The sequence below is a fragment of the Lycorma delicatula genome, chromosome 12 (assembly GCF_047948215.1).
Source record: "Lycorma delicatula isolate Av1 chromosome 12, ASM4794821v1, whole genome shotgun sequence".
NCBI lineage: Eukaryota > Metazoa > Arthropoda > Insecta > Hemiptera > Fulgoridae > Lycorma > Lycorma delicatula.
In genome coordinates, this window is record NC_134466.1 from 65,056,370 (window position 1) to 65,075,804 (window position 19,435).

Below are 19,435 nucleotides of genomic sequence, written 5' to 3' on the forward strand. Positions count from 1 at the left end.
AACGAGCTGATAAACTGCATTTGAAACACCGAAACACAAAATATGAGTTTAATAATATTAACTTATTTATCTGAGTATTGAGAGTATGAAATAACCCCTCCCCATCGTTTACGCAAAACATTTCATGGGATAAACCGTTTTAAATAGTTCTAGGTATGTCAAAATGAATAAACGAAAACAGAATTGTCACACGGTTATTATCGCTTGACTTGCAGTAAATAGTTTATGTTCAGCTTATGGTTTTTTGAGAAAAATATAATACATACAGATACACACCAATTAAAAGTTATTTTATATAAGACATATGCATTTGAAAAGCAGATAATAATTAAATAATATTAAAGCCTTTTGCTTTAACGTGACTATAATTTATTTTAAACAAAAAATTTTGCAGCAAGATGTTCTAATAAAATGTTATTACAAAAATTTATTTTTATTGAAATTCCTTAAATTGTATTCATAACAATCTATAGACAATCAGGAAAATGTATTGGGATTTAGGAAAAGGTTTCATACTACTCTTCTGATAGATTATTTCGGGATCGAAAATACTCTTTAAAGTTAATTCAATGCAAAACTCTATTATTAATTTTACCTATAAAATAAAAAAATTTGTTTTAATTGTATAAAATTAGGGTATTTTAGAAAACTGTGAGAAAAATAGGATTAAATTCTTTAATTTCTAAGATTTTAGAAAACATTTTTATGTAATATTTAGTTAATCCTGTTTCTAACTTACTAGAAATTGTATAACTCGTTGAAAGGATGCTGATTTGTATACCCAGTCCATGAAGCGCTGAATACATCATCTACTTTTGAACGGCATTGTCATGCTGATACGTGAAGTAAATTCGGTTCAGCGAAGAAGGTATGGAAAAAATAATTCATGCCTCGTTTATTTTAGTAAGCCTGACACGGGATATTTGTAATTGTCAGGAACGACTACGTGATATTTCCTGTGTCAGGTTTCCGATAATCATTTTAATTACGATGCCCGTTATAACGGGTACCGAATTAAAAGAGAACCGCTAACGACTAAACCCAGTCGCCGCATGTAACATTTTACGAATGAAATGAACGAGTTAAATTAAATTCTACAACTACATTAGCAAAAGTTTATATATTTACCAAATTTTTACAAAACACGTTCGAAATAAGCGTCCGACGGAAGCATGCATCTTTGTGCTCGAAAGAGCTTATTGAGAGACGCGTGACGCAAAATGTTGTTGAAAATTCGTTTTCAGTTCATCGATAATGTGGAGGATTTGGTTCGTAAACTCTTTCCTTGACAAAGCCCCAAACGAAAATCTGAAGAGAAATCTGCCAAACGCTGAATCCATCGTCCTCTACTGACAATTCGTTCTTTTACACACAAAAAACCGCACGAACGCGTGCTAGTGCATTTTTTTTATGTTTCTCCGTCGTATTTGAAGAAGCCGTCCCCTTTTCACCATTTGTTAACCGATAGTAGAAATCGGCAAAAATTGTACGGTAATACTTCTGTACCGACAGTCCGGTCGCAAAATGAAGTGCTGTTCGATATCAGAATCGTATCATACACCGAATTTCTCATCATGAAATGGACGAATAAACATCCGGTGTGGCTTTTCAGTCATCCTGTACCTGGTGCCAATCGAATTAACACGCCCGGTTAAATGAAACCGTGTTTCGACCGACATGAAATTGAGTCTATTTCTTCATCGATAATGTTTTTTAAACGCCGGACAGAACAATTAAAACTTTTCAGTTTCTATTCTAATAGATTTTTGCAAAATTGTTACACGATACGATTTCAAATTCTTTGAATATCAGCTTTTGCCTCCGGAATCGTTCATTTCGTTTTGCCTTTGAAACCGATCCCGTTGAACGTTACTTTTTAAACAAATCGCGTACGCTATTCTGCTGGGCTACTGGCATTCGGAAATCTTTCCGCGATTATTTGACGCGTTTCCTGAAAGGATCCAGAAGGCACTTACCGTTTCCCTTTAAAACCTCTTCCCTCGACCGAATAAGGCGTTTTAGAAAAATACAACTGTAAAGAACGAAACTATACAGCGCTGAAGCACAAACGGTTTGCAACCGACAGTTAACAGACGTAGTAGTAGAAAGAAGCAGCGTTAAAAGTGACCTCAAATAATTGTATTTGGATCGGTTCGGTTTTAAGTTTCTCATCTTGTGCATATGAATGTAATTTCGCTCCGTAAATATCATTTGGTACTAATATAAACTGTAACATAGTAAAATACAGAATTAGTAAACGGAGTAAAATATGTGAATTTTCCTTTTCAATTCTTATTCGACTCCTAGTAAACATCTGATTCTTTTTCAGTTCAATTCGATGTTTAGTAAACTTAGAAGCCTATCACTTCTAATACGCATGCTCTATTCCCTTCCATCTACCCGACGATTCTCCTTATTTCATCTCTTATTCGATTCCTTTACGAAAACAAGCTTATATCAACAAACCTCATCGCTAAATAGAGAAGGGAAATTTTAAACTGTTAGGCACATGTTCTATATCACATCATTATTCTTTTTTCTTTTAATTTCATTCGGGGGGAAGCTATGTTGCACAATATTAATTACTGTCGTTCTATTTCGCATACTGTCTGCTTAAGATATTTTTTACAATTATTCTTAGTAGACGGATAAAAGACGACAGTGGTATCTGTTTTCATGGTGCATAATCTTTGCTTGTTTTATTTAGTGTTGTGTTTTTAGTTTTTTTATATTTTTTTATGTGGGCCTACTCAATTTCGTAAGATTTTTTTACTTTACATAATCAGAAAACTATTTTTTTTCTAAATCTTTATCGGTATTATTTTTTTAAATCATTAGTTTTTACGTAAGTAGATATTTTATAAGCACTTTTAAAAAAGTATATTTTGTTTTTAAAATTATAAACATGAGCTGCCGAAAAAGAATCACGTCTGGACTTGCTTTTCCGAACCAAGCCCCGGAAAAGCTTTGTGTAATCTTTGCCGTAGTTCATTATCCTGTGCCGGTGGGACGACTAGTAAGTAATCTATCTCGTCATATTAAAGTTAAACACCCAGGAGTTGATATTTCAAGACAAAAAAATCCTTGTCCTGATTATGTTTCAGAAATGCATTATAATTTAAATCCTACTACGTCTACTGCGACTGAACCAAATCAGTCGCAGCAATTAGCCCTTAAATTAACAAAACTTGTTGAATCGCCTAATCCTTCTTCTGTGCATCCAATAACATCTTTGTCCTCAATAAACAGAAAAATACAACAGTTGTCCGTTACTTTGTTACAAAACCTGTTCCTCAGAGTAAAAGTCGAGCGTTAGATATTCAATTAATTAGGTTAATAACTAAAGAATATCAACCTATTTCACTCGTTGAGGATGAAGAATTCAAGAAGTTTGTTCATATGTTAAACCCTGGGTATTCGCTTCCTTGTCGGAAAATAATTACAACTAGTTTAATTCCACAATTATACGATAAAATTTCTTGTGAGATTCGTAAGTCATTATATAATATAGAAGCATGCGCAATAACCACTGACAGTAGGACATCAGTTTCAAATAATAATTATACGGCCATAACTATCCATTTCGTTGACCGTGATTGCAATTTAAAAACCCAGTTACTTATTTGTATGGAAATCTGCAGTCAACATACGGCTGAAAACATTGCCATTGAATTACAAGGTAAATTCAATGAATGGGCTATTACTGACAAAATAGGAGCGGTTGTTAGTTACAATGCAGCAAATTTAACAGCTGCTACTTGCAATTGTCGGCTACGCCATATTCCTTGCTTAGCGCATACAATTAATTTAATTGTCCAAGCAGCAGTGTCTGAAGTAAAAGCAATTGTGGTAAAATCGAAGGTAATTGTTGAATTTTTTAAACGACGTTCTCAATAAACTGTCGCTATTTCAAAAATGTGTTTATTGGCGCGATCGATGACAAGCCATGTACTTGAAATCGTTAAAGTATGTAACAAGATGTTAGACCAACCACAACATAGATTTAAGGATGTTGAAAATAATATTTTGCTTGAAAGCACGCTATTAGATCCTGGCTTTAAAAATCAAGGCTTTAAAGATGAAGCATCTTACCAAAATGCTTACACAATACTTTCACAGAAGGTTTTGTTTTTATTATTGAACTCTCCATTTCAACTGCATAGGAAGATTTCGATAAAAAAGTAACGCCAATTTTAACTAATTCAAACGCAACAGTAGCAGGAATTTTAGAGCTAGATAAATAAATAAATGAACTGCTCATCTCAAGAACACAAAATCCTCTCTCTTGGTGGAAAAGGCGGTTAATTTAAACAAGATTATTTAAAAATAACGCAAACTAGACTTTCCATTCTTACAACCTCTGTTCCCTGTGTACGAATTTTTTCAAAAGCGTCTTTTTTTTCATTTTTTTTTTTTTATTATTTTTTTTGATAATAGAACCAACAATTTTTAAAAACAAAATTTTTGTATATGTCTGTATTAAGTATATATGTATTTCATAAAATAAATTTAAAATAACATCAATGTGATAAAAGAAAACAAAGACTGAATCAATGGCCCGCTCAAAAATAAGGTACGGTACAAGCTATATTATTTTGCATTATTCATTTTTTCGTTTATAGCTTTAAAGAAATTAGTATAAGATAAATTTTCTAGTTATAAATACTTTTACCCCCCCCCCCGGGTTGGTCTAGTGGTGAACGCGTTTACGCAAATCGGCTGATTTCGAAGTCGAGAATTCTAAGGTTCAAGTCCTAATTAAGGCAGATACTTTTATACGGATTTGAATACTAGACCGTGGATGCGGGTGATATTTGGTGGTTGGGTTTCAATTAACCACACATTTCAGAACCGGTCGAACTGAGACTGTACAAGATTATACTTCAGTTACACTCATAGATATCACCCTGAATCACCTTCGAAGTAATTCCTGACTGTGCTACCGAAGGTTAACAAGATATAAATACTTTTAATGAGTTGAAAAAAAAATTTTGCTCTCGTTTCGCTGTAGTTGATGATAAACAAAAATTGTTTTATGAGGCTTACAGATAAAATTTAATTGTTTAAGATTAACTCGGTTAAATAGCACAGTTAATGAAAATATTTTATAATCAGAAATAATAAATTTGCCTAATGTCAATAAACATTTATTTTCTACTTTTCCCGCTAAAGCGATATATACTGCTACAACAGCTGTAACGGGAAATTACGAGTAAATCGGTAAAAAAAAATGTCTAAAAAATTAGTATTTTTTTTAAGTTTGGTACCTTAAGGTGACGTTAAAAAACCCACCCTTCCAAAAAAAAATGTTTAAATCTGCAATTTTTTTTTTATTCCAATGCTCCAAATTCAAAAAAAAAAGTTTTATCAGTCGGACGTTTGTGCGAGGGGGGAATGTATTAAACGTTTGCGAAAACCAGTAAAAGGCCGAAATACAATTTCAAATTTTTAACCGAGGCACTTTAACAAACAAAAGTTGAAAACGTTTTTAATCGATATGAGAAATTACAAAAAAAAATTATATTTAATATTTTCCCCCAAAGAATATATATTTTTTATTTACTTTACTTTAATTAGGGGTACGGCCGGACCCGGAATAAAATTTAATAGAATTACACTTATGCAGAGAAATATTTTTCCCGTTTTATGAATTTTTAGTTACCCGTTTCGGAAATATATTATAGAAACTCTATAACAGTTAAGCTACAAACTATCGACTGACAGACTGCCAGTCGAAAAGATACTGCAAACAACTGGTATATACAACACTGTACCAAATTTTTAGATCCTATAATGCCTCTACAAAAATTAAAAATTTTTAAACGGCGATAAATACCCCGCTTTTTTAAATAAGTTCAAAATTTTATGTTATCAATGCCTTATATTTATGTGTTGATATACAGCAATATATGAGCTAAATTTTAATTTTTAATGGTTAACGGGGTCACATTAAGCAGGTAATGAAAACAAATACAACAAATATAATTATAAATAAATAATATTTATTTTTCTTATTTTAAATGCGAATAAGGATACCAAATATTAAATTCCACGAAAAACTAAATTAACTGTTCCGGCATTTGCCCTATTGTATCAAGGAAAACCGTTGCAAAACCTTGATAAGAACAGCTTGACAATATTTATGTCTATGATAACATTATCAGATTACAGGCAATAACATAAGTAAAAAAAAACTTTTATAAATATTTTTATTTATAAATTTTTTCCACATCTGATATCCATCCTTTTTCCCTGTACAAAAAAAATATATATATAATAACGATCTACAGTCACTTATCAATAAAAAAATTGTTACAAGTTTACCCCCATCTTCAGGAGAATATAGAAAGAATTGAGTGAAAAAACACATCTATAATGATGGTTTATTGCAAGTAAAAAAAAATCAGTTATTTTCCCATTATAATTAAATCAAAATATTATTCGTTTTAATGAACAAAGATTGTTTACTACGCTTAATTTACAATGTATGAACAGAATTGTGCCTTTCATATGAACGACGTAAACAAACAAATCGATTTCAACTTTAGATGACTGAGATAACATTTAACGAATCAAACTTTTTTTTTAACTAATATTTCTTCTGCTACCAATTTAGGCTACGTATCGATGGCATATAGACCCACAATCCGATCTTTGGAACTCTTGCTAATTGTAATCTTACGTAGCAATCATTTTACTGATAAAGCTAAATATTTAAAACTTATATTTAGGTATAAAATAAATAATAGGGTACATAGGCATACTAGGGACAGACTTTACTTTTATGACTAGACTGATTTACCGTTAACAACTCTTCTTTTAGCTGGGCGATTATCGATGTGGTCGATGTCTGTACACCGTTATGGTCACAAGCATGAATTTAGCCGATGGCAGGATCTACCTTCACAAAAACAGACTTTGTTGGCTATAATTGAATGAATCGACTGATTCCCGTACATTCACTTCAGCAGTAAGGCTTATACCATAATCGTCACCCTTAATGACAGACCGTTGTTCCTCTTGGCTATGTTACTGTCTAGCAACCAAGAGTGTTTATTTAAACGAGTTAATTAAATCTTGTATTCTGATCTTTAAATAATAATACATTATATACATCGTTATTCTACTCTGTGGATTATAACACAGCAGCGTTACAAAATCATAATTCTTAAAAAAAAAAAATTGATGTGATTAAACATATATATATATATATGTAAATTTTTTTTTTTTAATTTAAATATTTCATCAGCATATTGACCACTGTGCTAATTAAATTAATAAAAAAAAAATTATAAATAAAATTATTGAATATAATGAATGCTACAATAAAAAATATGTTAATTCCTGAATTTAAAAATCATAAAATTTGTTTACAAACATAACAAATGCCTAATTATTATTCAGAACTAATCCATTAGTGGAAAAAAAACTCTATAGAATTTTTAGATTTCTTAGTTCTAGTTTATTAAACTGGAAATGAAACTGTAATGTTGCAAAGAAAGAAAATGAGGGATAATATGAAATATGGAACAAAAGAACTAAAATTTGAAAGGGTTCAGAAAAAAATTCTAACTTATTTTCCAAGTGATTATTACGCTGAGCAGTAAATATACTAAACGCAATTGAGTTTACTTGTTTCTTACAACTCATAATGACTTTTAATTAAAAATATAAATACTTTATTTCTTTGATTTTGTTTTTGTCAGAATTATGATAAATCATTTTAATATGTGATTTTTTATCCTGTTAGTAGTACTGCAAAAGAAACTTCTTAACCCTTGCATTACCAAGCAGGGTATTCTGAATAATCCAGGTTTATTTGTTCCTGTAATAATTTTATCCGAAGAGATATGTAGTTGTGTTTCATGATTTTTAATCTAAAATGATTGATATTGTATTCACACTTGTGAGTGACCCATGTTTTTTGTTTTTGTAGGTATTATTGACAGGATACATTGGAGGGATTGTAAGACTACCCTGCTTGGTATGGAATGTCTTATTATAAAACTGGCGAAAAAATTATCAATTGTCATTTTTGACAAATGTTTTCCCTTGGCTGCTAAACTACTAAAATGAAACACGATACTGGTTGGCATCCAGCGTTCCAGTAAGAAAGAGATTCTGAAGGAATTTTTGTCTGACCGAAAGAAAGAAGTTCATTCTTTAATGTTTGGTCTCACAAATGACTCGACTGTAGTTTCCAATGTTCCAAACAGGAGAAAATCGGTAATCTTACTCTCTACCCAGCATCATGAGAAGCAAGTGAATGGTGAAGAAAGTGAATACTATCCTGAACCACAAATTGCTTTCTACAGCATTATGTAGTGTTAAAAAATATAATATAAAACGAATAAAAGCAGGGTCTGATTTACGCCCATAAAAATGAAAACAGGAAATTGATGTTGATGAAGTTAAATGTTAAAGTTATTAGTGCTGTATATTTGTAATACTGAATGTTACGACGTTATTCAATTAGACCAGAGAGGCAATGACCTCTTCCCAGATGCATCAGTAAGCCATCTACACTTTTGTAGTGGCTATTTCTGGATTCTGGGAAATTCTAATTTTATTCCTCCACTATTTTACTGGTAGTAAGGCGATGGGAAGTATAAGTAATTTTACAGTATCTATGCCGCCCGCTCGCCGTTGGAATCCTTACATTACAAGAAGTGTCATAGGCTATAAAAATATGTATATATGTTTGTATAAAGTACAAACTTTAATGAACTGTGAGCCTCTATCACTGTGTTAGCTGGATTTGAATTGAATGAACACAAATCAATCGAATTAATAAAATTACAAAAATAATAGAATTAAACTTACATTAAATAATAAAAAATAAATTTAAAAAATTTGTGTTTATAATAATGGGATTCCTGTGGCAACTTGGTGTCATGCAAGCATCTCTTGCGAGGTTAGACCAGTTATCAACATCAAATTGTAAAGAATGGAGTGATATTTTGGGGCGTTGTTTTGGGAGGTGCTCTTATATCGCTGCAAACAGTCGTCTGATTATCAAAATTCAAAAGGGGGTATTTGTTAGTGGACTGATGGCTAACTTTTGTATGCATCAGGTATACTCTCGATCTACCAGATGATGATTTTTCAGAAATGTTATATTTTCACAATCAAAGAATTCTTTTTTTGTCTCGGTAAGAAAAATATGTGATTCTGAGAGTATTTTATTCTTCTGAATTCAAATATGATCAACCAAGGTTTCCGAGAGACAGGCATTTATAATTCAAACATTTTAATACTTTCTGCATTCTTCATTACAAAATATTCAAACATTTGGCTCACCTAGAAAGTAAGAAATGATGATTTACTGTTACACTTCGCCGTGGAGCATCCCTCTTGATGGTCAACAATAATCGGCCAGCATATTAGCAAACTATTTGCCTTAATACCTCTTTTCCGTAACTGAAATCTCCTGAGGAAAGTGTTCGCTGTTCTCATCGCTCACTGCGCCAAGATTTTTCGGGAAGAAATCTATGTGCGTGTGCAGGAAGTGTACTTTTAAGGACATATTACGACCCAAGTTTTTATAAGATTGTCGACAATATCACAGTAATTTTCCGCCTTTCGATATCCCCAAAAAACTCTTGAGTAAGATTTTTGAATGCTTGTCAAGCTGCTTTCTCCAAGGGATTCAATAGTTTCTCAAACTTTTCATTATGCATTAGTGACCGTATTTGTAGATCCACAAATAATCCTTCTGTAATTTTTGCATCACTAATTTCAGAAAACTTCTGTTTTAAGTACATGAACCAGGAGTCTCTTGCACGTCTGCAACATAGAGGCTGAAAACGAGAGGCGCAAGTACCGACCCTTGTGGAAGGCCGTTCTTGAGTTTCCTAGGTGAGCTTATATCGGATCCCATGATAACTTGGAACATTCTGTAGTTCAACATATTATTAAGAAAGGTAGCTGCTGTTAGTTTGCATGTGATTACACGGGGATCTTACAAATCATGCCTTCTCCCCACATTTAAATATGTATTTTAATGTGTAATTGTGTACACACATTTCTGAACTCGGATATTTAAAACAGTGAATATTGTTGTTCATATTCATAAAACTATATTTATATCGCAGAGAATATTTATTTTTAAAAAGTTTTGTATCAAGTTTTGATGTATATTTATGTATTTTATTTTATGAGAAAAATTATATTACATAGAAAATAGTATCAGATAAATTCTTGATTTTGCATAAATAATTTGAAATTCTCCAAAAACAAAATTAATGATAAATTTGACTATCATAAAATAAATCTCAGCTGGTAACACTAAATTTTAATTAATAGAACTAAACTAATCGAAATATATTCGACGAACTTGTTTTACATTACAACGAATACTTCAATCCTTTTTAAACAGTATAAAATAAATATTATTTAATTTGAGGGTTATTTTTTCAAACTTTAATTCGTGGTATTTAATGTCGTCAGTCGATCGTTTAACTAAAATTGTTTGAATGTGGATAAACGCAGGAAGTTTTTAACTTTTTTTGTACACAAATTTTTTTCCTCTTCACAAAATGTTATGTCTCTATTTAAATAAAGATACGCGTAATCAAATTACAGAAAAATATTTACTAATTAAAACATAAATAACAAAGACAAAATGAAAATTGAAAAGTATACTGAAAACAGATTTTTTTGATCGACACCAAAAGTTACATCGATTAATCGAACAATTGGATACAACGAAACCAAAAAACAATGTAATTATTATTTCGTATTTAATATTGAGTAAAGTAATAGAAAACGCCAGGAGGTAAGTAAAGTTTACTTACTTTTTGTGAAATAATGGGACCGAGTGATAATCGCCCTGTTGGAATATAGGAAATTAGTCATGATCAACAACAGACAGATATTCAGAATGATACAGAAGGCGTGGGAAACTCGTTAGTTCCACACACGTTTGTTCAGTAGAAGCCTTGAGAATCCATGGTGGTTGCTAACTGCCACCCAATTTCATTGTTTTTACATATATTGCGGACTGTAATGAGTGATTACGAACACCCCAATAGCACAGTAGTATAATTGATATGCATTCCTTTCATGTGACATCCTCGGTAACATATATATGAAATCTGTTCTGTCACATGGTGGTTGGTAGTCATTAAAGTTATTTTTATTTAGTGAAAGAACTGTGTTTTATATACGTGTCGTAAGTATATTAATATAACTAATTATAATAATATAGAAAACTCTATAATAACACATTTAATAATTAATCACATTTGCATAGGTAGAAGGTTACATATTACTAGGTTATATTATTAGATATTTTTACATGGATTTGAAAACTGTAGTTACCGGAGGCTAAACAGGAAAAAGAAAAGGAGGTTATATTATTAGGTTATTACATATTTTTTGGTAAATTATAGAAGCTCACCCGTGATGGAGTCAGATATCCGAATTAGCAAACGGAAAATTAGTCGTGAACAACAAGAGACAGATATTCAGTCTTATACTGGAGGCGATATAGTTTGAAGTATTCTCAAACAAGTAAAAGAAAAACGGTAAACATATTTATAGAAATAGGTAGATTTCGATGTGTTTGGGTTTTTTCAATTGAAGTCATATCCTACATATATATTAAATTTCTGAACTGGTCGTGATTGTTTAATTGTCTGAAAGATAGTTGTAGAAGGTTCTCGTAAACTTTCTCTAAGAAGAGATAATCTCATATTTTTCTGTTAAATTTTTCACTTTTCCACAATGTCTTCTTTGTACCACAGAAAATTAATGCAGTCTGGCTTTACCAGAAACTGCAATAAATTTAGATGTTTAGTTAATCGTATGCTTCTCTTGAAATTTTCATCCAAAAAATCAGTAATATCTTTATTAATGGTGCATACGGGCTTATGAGAGGCTGCAGTTTTACAAGTTTTCATGTCAAATGTTACTATGCCAGTTAATCAAAAGGGAAAGAAGCTTGTCAATTACAGTAGCCGAATAGTATGCTTATGTTAAAAATACAGTATAACATTAAAATGTCATATTATGCTAATCTATAACTCTGGTGTTTGTCAGTCGGATTCTTGTGTGACAGAGTTATAACTCTATTATTATTAATCTATTATCTTATAATATTAGATCTTTTTACCTCTGAAAATATTTTGATTCTGTAAAAATAAAAATTTCATCTTTTATACAAGTGAATTGGCTTCCATTAATACTTAAAAAACATGCAATAATCTTTGTTTAATTTAGCATCGAAATCTATATACCCAGTGAATACTTTTCCTATGAAAAATATTGTATCATTTTAGGTAATAAAAAGTGATGATCTCTACTGTTATTGTCTACTCGTGTATATTTTTTGGAGATTTAAAAATTCATTTATACCATAAACTGTGGTTTTCATGTGGTGTTAGTTATGAATATATATTATTTGTATAAAAATCATTTCCAGACATAACATACATGTTATTCCTTTAAAACCTGCTTTGATAGTCACACTATAATAATAGAATATTATTATTACTTCATATTTTTTTGCAGAGTATGGATGCACAAATTAGTGATTCAGTTTTGGAAGAAAATCCATTATCCTTGCCCATTAAAAAAGAAAGCACGCATGAAACAGGGCAACAAGAATATTTGTTTGTACATCTTGCCAAGACAGATGATGGTCTGTCAGTATTTAAACAAGTAAGATTTTTTCTTCTTTGTCTTGGTAAGTTAAAAACATAAAACCTAGTTATTATAAGAATTCTTAATTATTCTATTCATTATGATATTTTTATTTACTGTTTATAGCCCACATATCATCATTTTGCATTTATGTCTAGCTTGAGATATTTTGATTTATATTGTAAAAAACATTTATTAGTGCAGTATAGGGCGGTAAATAGCTTTGTTTAACAGATTGCATCTAACATTTTACGTTAGATAAACATTTTTTACAACAGTACATAACAATAAAAATACAGTGAGCAAATGCCTCATGCCTTAAACAAAGGTGATAAACATATTCATTTTATACTCTCATTTAACATTTATACCCACTTTTAAATGAGTACAAAGCTATCCCCTTGTCTTTATAAACCATGTTTAGTTACGAGAAACTTTGTTATTGGTTTCGATAATCCTTATTGTATGTCAATGCATTTTTGTTTCCAAACAAGGTTGATATGTTTTTTTATATTTACACCAACAACCTGTTTCTTTTACCAAACCATTTAGATTGTGGTTAAGCGCATTTTTCTATTGATCTATTAATTTACTTACAGTGCCTACAATATTTTACTTTTCTGGCACCATCATGTGCCAATATATTGAAAGGTTCCAGTTGAATATTATTATAGAAGTACTGAAATGGATGAGTTATTCCTATGAAAATCAATTTGTTTTATCATTGTAAGAAACATAGTAGATATATTTTTAATAGATGTTAATTATATAAAGATAATAAATTATTATTATTATTATTACTTTATGTTTTCTGCAGAGTATGGATGCACAAACTGATAGTTCATTTTTTGATGAAGATCCATTATCTTCCAGTATTAAACAAGAAATCAAGCATGAAACAGAGCGAACAGAACATTTGATTGCTACTGTTGCTATGACAGATGATAAACCGACAACATCTAGACAAGTAAGATATTTTCATTTACTTTTTGATGGTTTACCTAATATTTAGCATTCTTGTTTAACACTTGGTATTTTAACTAAAATCTTAAAAAAGTGTTATCAAACTGTATGTGAAATGATAAAACCGTATTTGTAGGATTGACAAGTCACATGTCACCCCTGAAAACTCATGGCTTTTGATAAAGAATAAACATTCCGACAGTGGTTTTATATGAGGTTTCTTGTTTCTATCTTTATAGTGCCAAAATATACTGTTTCACATCACACAACAAACCTACTGAAATGCAGCTGATATATTCTTGCAAGTAAATTTATAATCTTTTCACAGAAACCAGTTTTATAAAGAACATTGGTGTCCTCAGAGAAACTACTTCATTGTGTCTCTTATGGTACTGTAAATGTGGCATGGCCATAACAAATTCTGTGACATAACAAACTGTTTACTACCTCCCAATTGACTGCAGATATATTTTTAATAGAAGTTAATTATATAAAGATAATAAATTATTATTATTACTTTATGTTTTGCTGCAGAGTATGGATGCACAAACTGATAGTTCATTTTTTGATGAAGACCCATTATCTTTCAGTATTAAACAAGAAATCAAGCATAAAACAGAGCGAACAGAACATTTGATTGCTCCTGTTGCTATGACAGATGATAAACAGACAACATCTAGACAAGTAAGATATTTTCATTTACTTTTTGATGTATGTTATTTACCTACAAGAGTGAGTTACACATTTCTCAAGAATTGTTATAATGTTTCTAAATCACATATATTCAGATTCATACCACAAGTTTTTAATGCGATTTATAACCTGCTGAGGTATAAACTGAGTTATTTAAAAGATTCTTAAATGCGTTCTGATTTTAAGAGAACTCTATGAGCAACAAATAGATCTTCAAAAACATAACAAAATTAATGAACATGTGGCAATGACATTTAGTGTTAGCTAGTGAACATCACTTCAGGTCAATTATGGATGTGTTGTAGTATCAAAGCTACAGTTCATTGTGTCAAGGTTTATGAAAAACTCTTGCCCAATCTTGGCCTGTGATAAAACAGTACAATAGCATCTTAGCCTTAATTAACACCTGAGATTCGAATTCAATAACACATCATTTAGAAAAAATTAGTTGATTATGAAGTTACTTATTTTTCTTCAACAGTCAACATTGATAAAATTTTGAGTAGTGATGAAAGCATCTCTTTATAAATTCTATAAATTTCATTGTTAAGATCTCTAAAAGTGAAAGTGAAAAAAATAAAAACATCAAACATATTCTCGAAATAGGCAGATTTCTATGTGCTTGTGTTTTTTTAAATGAAATCATATTCTACATATAAATTATATTTTTGATTAAATTTGATGTACTTGTCGTGATTGTTCAGTTCTCTGAAAGATAGTTGTAGAAGGTTCTCGTAAACTTTCTGTACAAAGAGATACTCTCATATTTTTCTGTTAAATTTTTCACTTTTCCACAATGTCTTCTTTGTACCACAGAAAATTAATGCAGTCTGGCTTTACCAGAAACTGCAATAAATTTAGATGTTTAGTTAATCGTATGCTTCTCTTGAAATTTTCATCCAAAAAATCAGTAATATCTTTATTAATGGTGCATACGGGCTTATGAGAGGCTGCAGTTTTACAAGTTTTCATGTCAAATGTTACTATGCCAGTTAATTAAAAGGGAAAGACACTTGTCAATTACAGTAGCTGAATAGTATGCTTGTGTTAAAAATACAGTATAACATTAAAATGTCATATTATGCTAATCTATAACTCTGGCGTTTGTCAGTCGGATTCTTGTGTGACAGAGTTATAACTCTATTATTATTAATCTATTATCTTATAATATTAGATCTTTTTACATATAACATATGTCTATGTCTAGATACTACATATGTCATATGTCATATTATGCTAATCGATAAGTATCAACTCTGGCATTTGTCAGTCGGATGCTTGTGTGACAGAGTTATAACTAGGGTCAGGTTAGGACACTCCTTTTTGTCTCGCGTTCTTCTAATACTTCATGGAAGACAGCCTTATTTTATGTTACTGGTATCTTAACTCTTTAATTATCTTTTTACCTCTGAAAATGTTTTGATTCTGTAAAAATTAAATTTTCATTATTTATACAAGTGAATTGGCTTCCATTAATACTTAAAAAACATGCAATAACCTTTGCTTAATTTAGCATCGAAGTCTATATACCCAGTGAATACTTTACTTATGAAAAATATTGTATCATTTTAGGTAATAAAAAGTGATGATCTCTACTGTTATTGCATACTCATGTATATTTTTGGAAATTTAGAAATTCATTTATACCATAAACTCTGGTTTTTCATGTGGTGTTAGTTATAAATATAGATTATTTGTATAAAAAATCATAACCGACACGTGTTAGTGCTTTAAAACCTGCTTTGATAGTCACACTATTATAATAGAATATTATTATTACTTCATATTTTTTTTGCAGAGTATGGATGCACAAACTAGTCATTCAGTTTTGGAAGAAAATACATTATCCTTGCCCATTAAAAAAGAAAACACACATGAAAAAGGACAAGAATATTTGTTTGTACATCTTGCCAAGACAGATGATTGTCTGACAATATTTAAACAAGTAAGCTTTTTTCTTCTTTGTCTTGGTTTAAGTTAAAAACATAAAACCTAGTTATAAGAATTCTTAATTATTTTATTCATTATGATATTTTTATTTACTTTTTATAGCCTACACATCATCATTTTGCATTTATATCTGGCTTGAGATATTTTGATTTATAGTCCAAAAAACATTTATTATTGGAGTATAGGGCGGTAAATTGCTTTGTTTAACAGATTGCATCTAACATTTTACATTAGATAAACATTTTGTACAACAGTACATAAGAAATAAAATACAGTGAGCAGATGCCTCATGCCTTAAACAAAGGTGATTAACATATTCATTTTATACCCACATTTAACATTGTTTATAAAAAGAGTACAAAGCTATCCTTGCCTTCATGAACCATGTTTAGTTACAAGAAACTTTGTTATAGGTTTCGATAATCCTTATTCTATGTCACTGCATTTTTGTTTCCAAACTAGGTTGTTGTTTTATTTTATATTTACACCAGCAACCTGTTTCTTTTACCAAACCATTTAGATTGTGGTTGGAAACCTTGTTGGTAAGAAATCGTTACGTATTTTTTGTGAAATTATAGACCCTCACTCGTGATGGCGTCAGATTTCTTAATTAGCAAATAGAAAATTAGTCGTGAACAATATGAGACAGATATTCAGAATTATTCTGGAGGTGAAATACTTTGAAGTATTCTGAAACAAGTTTAATAAAAACATTAAACATATTTATGGAAATAGGCAGATTTTGATGTGCTTGTGTTTTTTCAGTTGAAATCATATCCTACATATATATTAAATTTTTGATTAAGTTTGATGTAGTGGTTGTGATTGTTCAATTGTCTAAAAGGTACTTGTAGAAGGTTCTCGTAAACTTTCTATAAGAAGAGATAATCTCATATTTAAAATTTTTAACTTTTCCACAATCGCTTCTTTGTAGTACAGAAAATTAATGCAGTCTGGCTTTACCAGAAACAGTGTAATAAATTTAGATCTTTAGTTAATCGTAAGCTTCTCCTGAAATTTTCATCAAAAAATCTGTAATGTGTTTATTAATGGTTGGTTGATAATGGCATATGTGAGGCTGTAGTTTTACAAGCTTTTCATGTCAAATCTTACTATGACAGATTAATTAAAAGGAAAAGAAGCTTGTCAATTACTGTAGCGAAACCGAACAGTATGCTTATGTTAAAAACACAGTGTAACATTGAAATGTCATGACATATTATGCTAATCAATAACTATCAATTCTGGCATTTGTCAGTTCAAGGTGCTTGTTTGATGGAGTTATAAGTAGGATCCGGGTAGGACACTCCCTTTGGACTCCTGTTCTTCTAATAGATTGTGGAATACAGCCATATTTTATGTTACTGGCATCTTAATTCTTTAATTATATTTTTACATGTGAAAAATGTTTGATTCTGTAAAAATTAAATTTTCTACTTTTATACAACTGAATTATCTTCCATTATTACTTAAAAAAATGCAATAATCCTTTTTTAATTTAGCATCAATGTTTATATACCTAGTGAAAACTTTTCTTTTGCAAAAAATTGTACCATTTTAGGTAATAAAAAACGATGACCTCTATTGTTATTGCCAAGTCATGTATATTTTTTGGAGATTTAGAAATTCATTTATACCATAAACTGTGGTTTTCATGTGCTGTTAGTTATATAAATCTACATTATTTGTTAAAAAGTAATTTCCATACATAACTGACACAGGTTAGTGCATTAAAACCCGCTTTGATACATAAAAAGTCTTAAATTATCTCTAACAGTATAGTTAGTTCCAAGCTCTTAACTTCATCAGATGTTATGTTTGAGTAATATTTCATTTAACATGCTTATTTTAAGTCACACTTTTGTAGTAGAATATTAATATTACTTTAAATTTTTTTTGCAGAGTATGGATGCACAAACTAATGATTCAGTTTTTGAAGAAAATCCATTATCCTTGCCTGTTAAAAAAGAAAACATGCACGAAACAGGGCAACAAGAACAATTGTTTGTACATCTGGGGAAGACTGGTGATGAACTGACAATATTTAAACATGTAAGCCATTTTCTTCTTTATCTTGTTTTAAGTTAAAAACATAAAACCTAATTATTGTAAGAATTCTTAATTATTCGATTCATGATAATATTTTTATTTATTGTTTATAGCCCACGTAACATTTTGCATTCATGTCTGACATGAGATATTTTGATATATAGTGTAAAAGACATTTATTAGTGCTGTATAAAGGGTTAAATAGCTTTGTTTAACAGATTACATTTAACATTTTACATTAGATAAAACATTTTGTACAACAATACGTAACAAATATAATACAGTGAGCTGATGCCTCATGCCTTAAACATAGGTGACTAACATATTCATTTTACACCCACATTTAACATTGTTTATGAAAATGTTTTAAAAGAGTAGAAAGCTAACCCTGCCTTTATGAAGGGTATCGATAATCCTTATTCTATGTCACAGCATTATTGTTTCCAAACAAGGTTGATGTGTTTTTTTATATTTACACCAGGAACCTGTTTCTTTTACCAAACCATTTAGATTGTGGTTAAGCGCATTTTTCTATTGATCTATTAATTTACTTACAGTGCCTACAATATTTTACTTTTCTGGCACTATCATGTGTGATTATATATTGAAAGGTTCCAGTTGAATATTATTATAGAAGTACTCAAATGGATGAGTTATTTCTATGAAAACCAATTTGTTTTATTATTGTCAGAAAAATAGTAGATATATTTTTAATAGATGTTAATTACATAAAGATAATAAATTATTATTATTATTATTATTATTATTATTATTATTATTATTACTTTATGTTTTGCTGCAGAGTATGGATGCACAAACTGATAGTTCATTTTTTGATGAAGATCCATTATCTTTCAGTATGAAACAAGAAATCAAGCATGAAATAGAGCGAACAGAACATTTGATATCTCCTGTTGCTATGACAGATAATAAACCGACAACATCTAGACAAGTAAGATATTTTCATTTACTTTTTGATGGTTTACCTAATATTTAGCATTCTTGTTTAACATTAGATAATTTGATTAAAAGCTTAAAAAGTGATACCAAACTGTATGTGAAATGATAAAAAGTTACGTGTATGATTGTATGATTGACAAGTCACAAGTCGCTCCTGGAAACTCGTGGCTTTTGA

General features: G+C 30.3%; 1 protein-coding gene across 1 annotated transcript in view; it reads left to right on the plus strand.

Moving 5' to 3' along the window:
• LOC142333198 (uncharacterized) overlaps positions 1–19,435 on the plus strand; it is a 58,698-nt gene that overhangs the window by 24,548 nt on the left and 14,715 nt on the right. The window contains exons 8-13 of the mRNA XM_075380170.1: positions 12,514–12,663; positions 13,463–13,612; positions 14,143–14,292; positions 16,100–16,246; positions 18,154–18,303; positions 19,103–19,252. Of these exons, the coding sequence (XP_075236285.1) occupies positions 12,514–12,663; positions 13,463–13,612; positions 14,143–14,292; positions 16,100–16,246; positions 18,154–18,303; positions 19,103–19,252 (897 nt within the window). The remainder of the gene's footprint in view (positions 1–12,513; positions 12,664–13,462; positions 13,613–14,142; positions 14,293–16,099; positions 16,247–18,153; positions 18,304–19,102; positions 19,253–19,435) is intronic.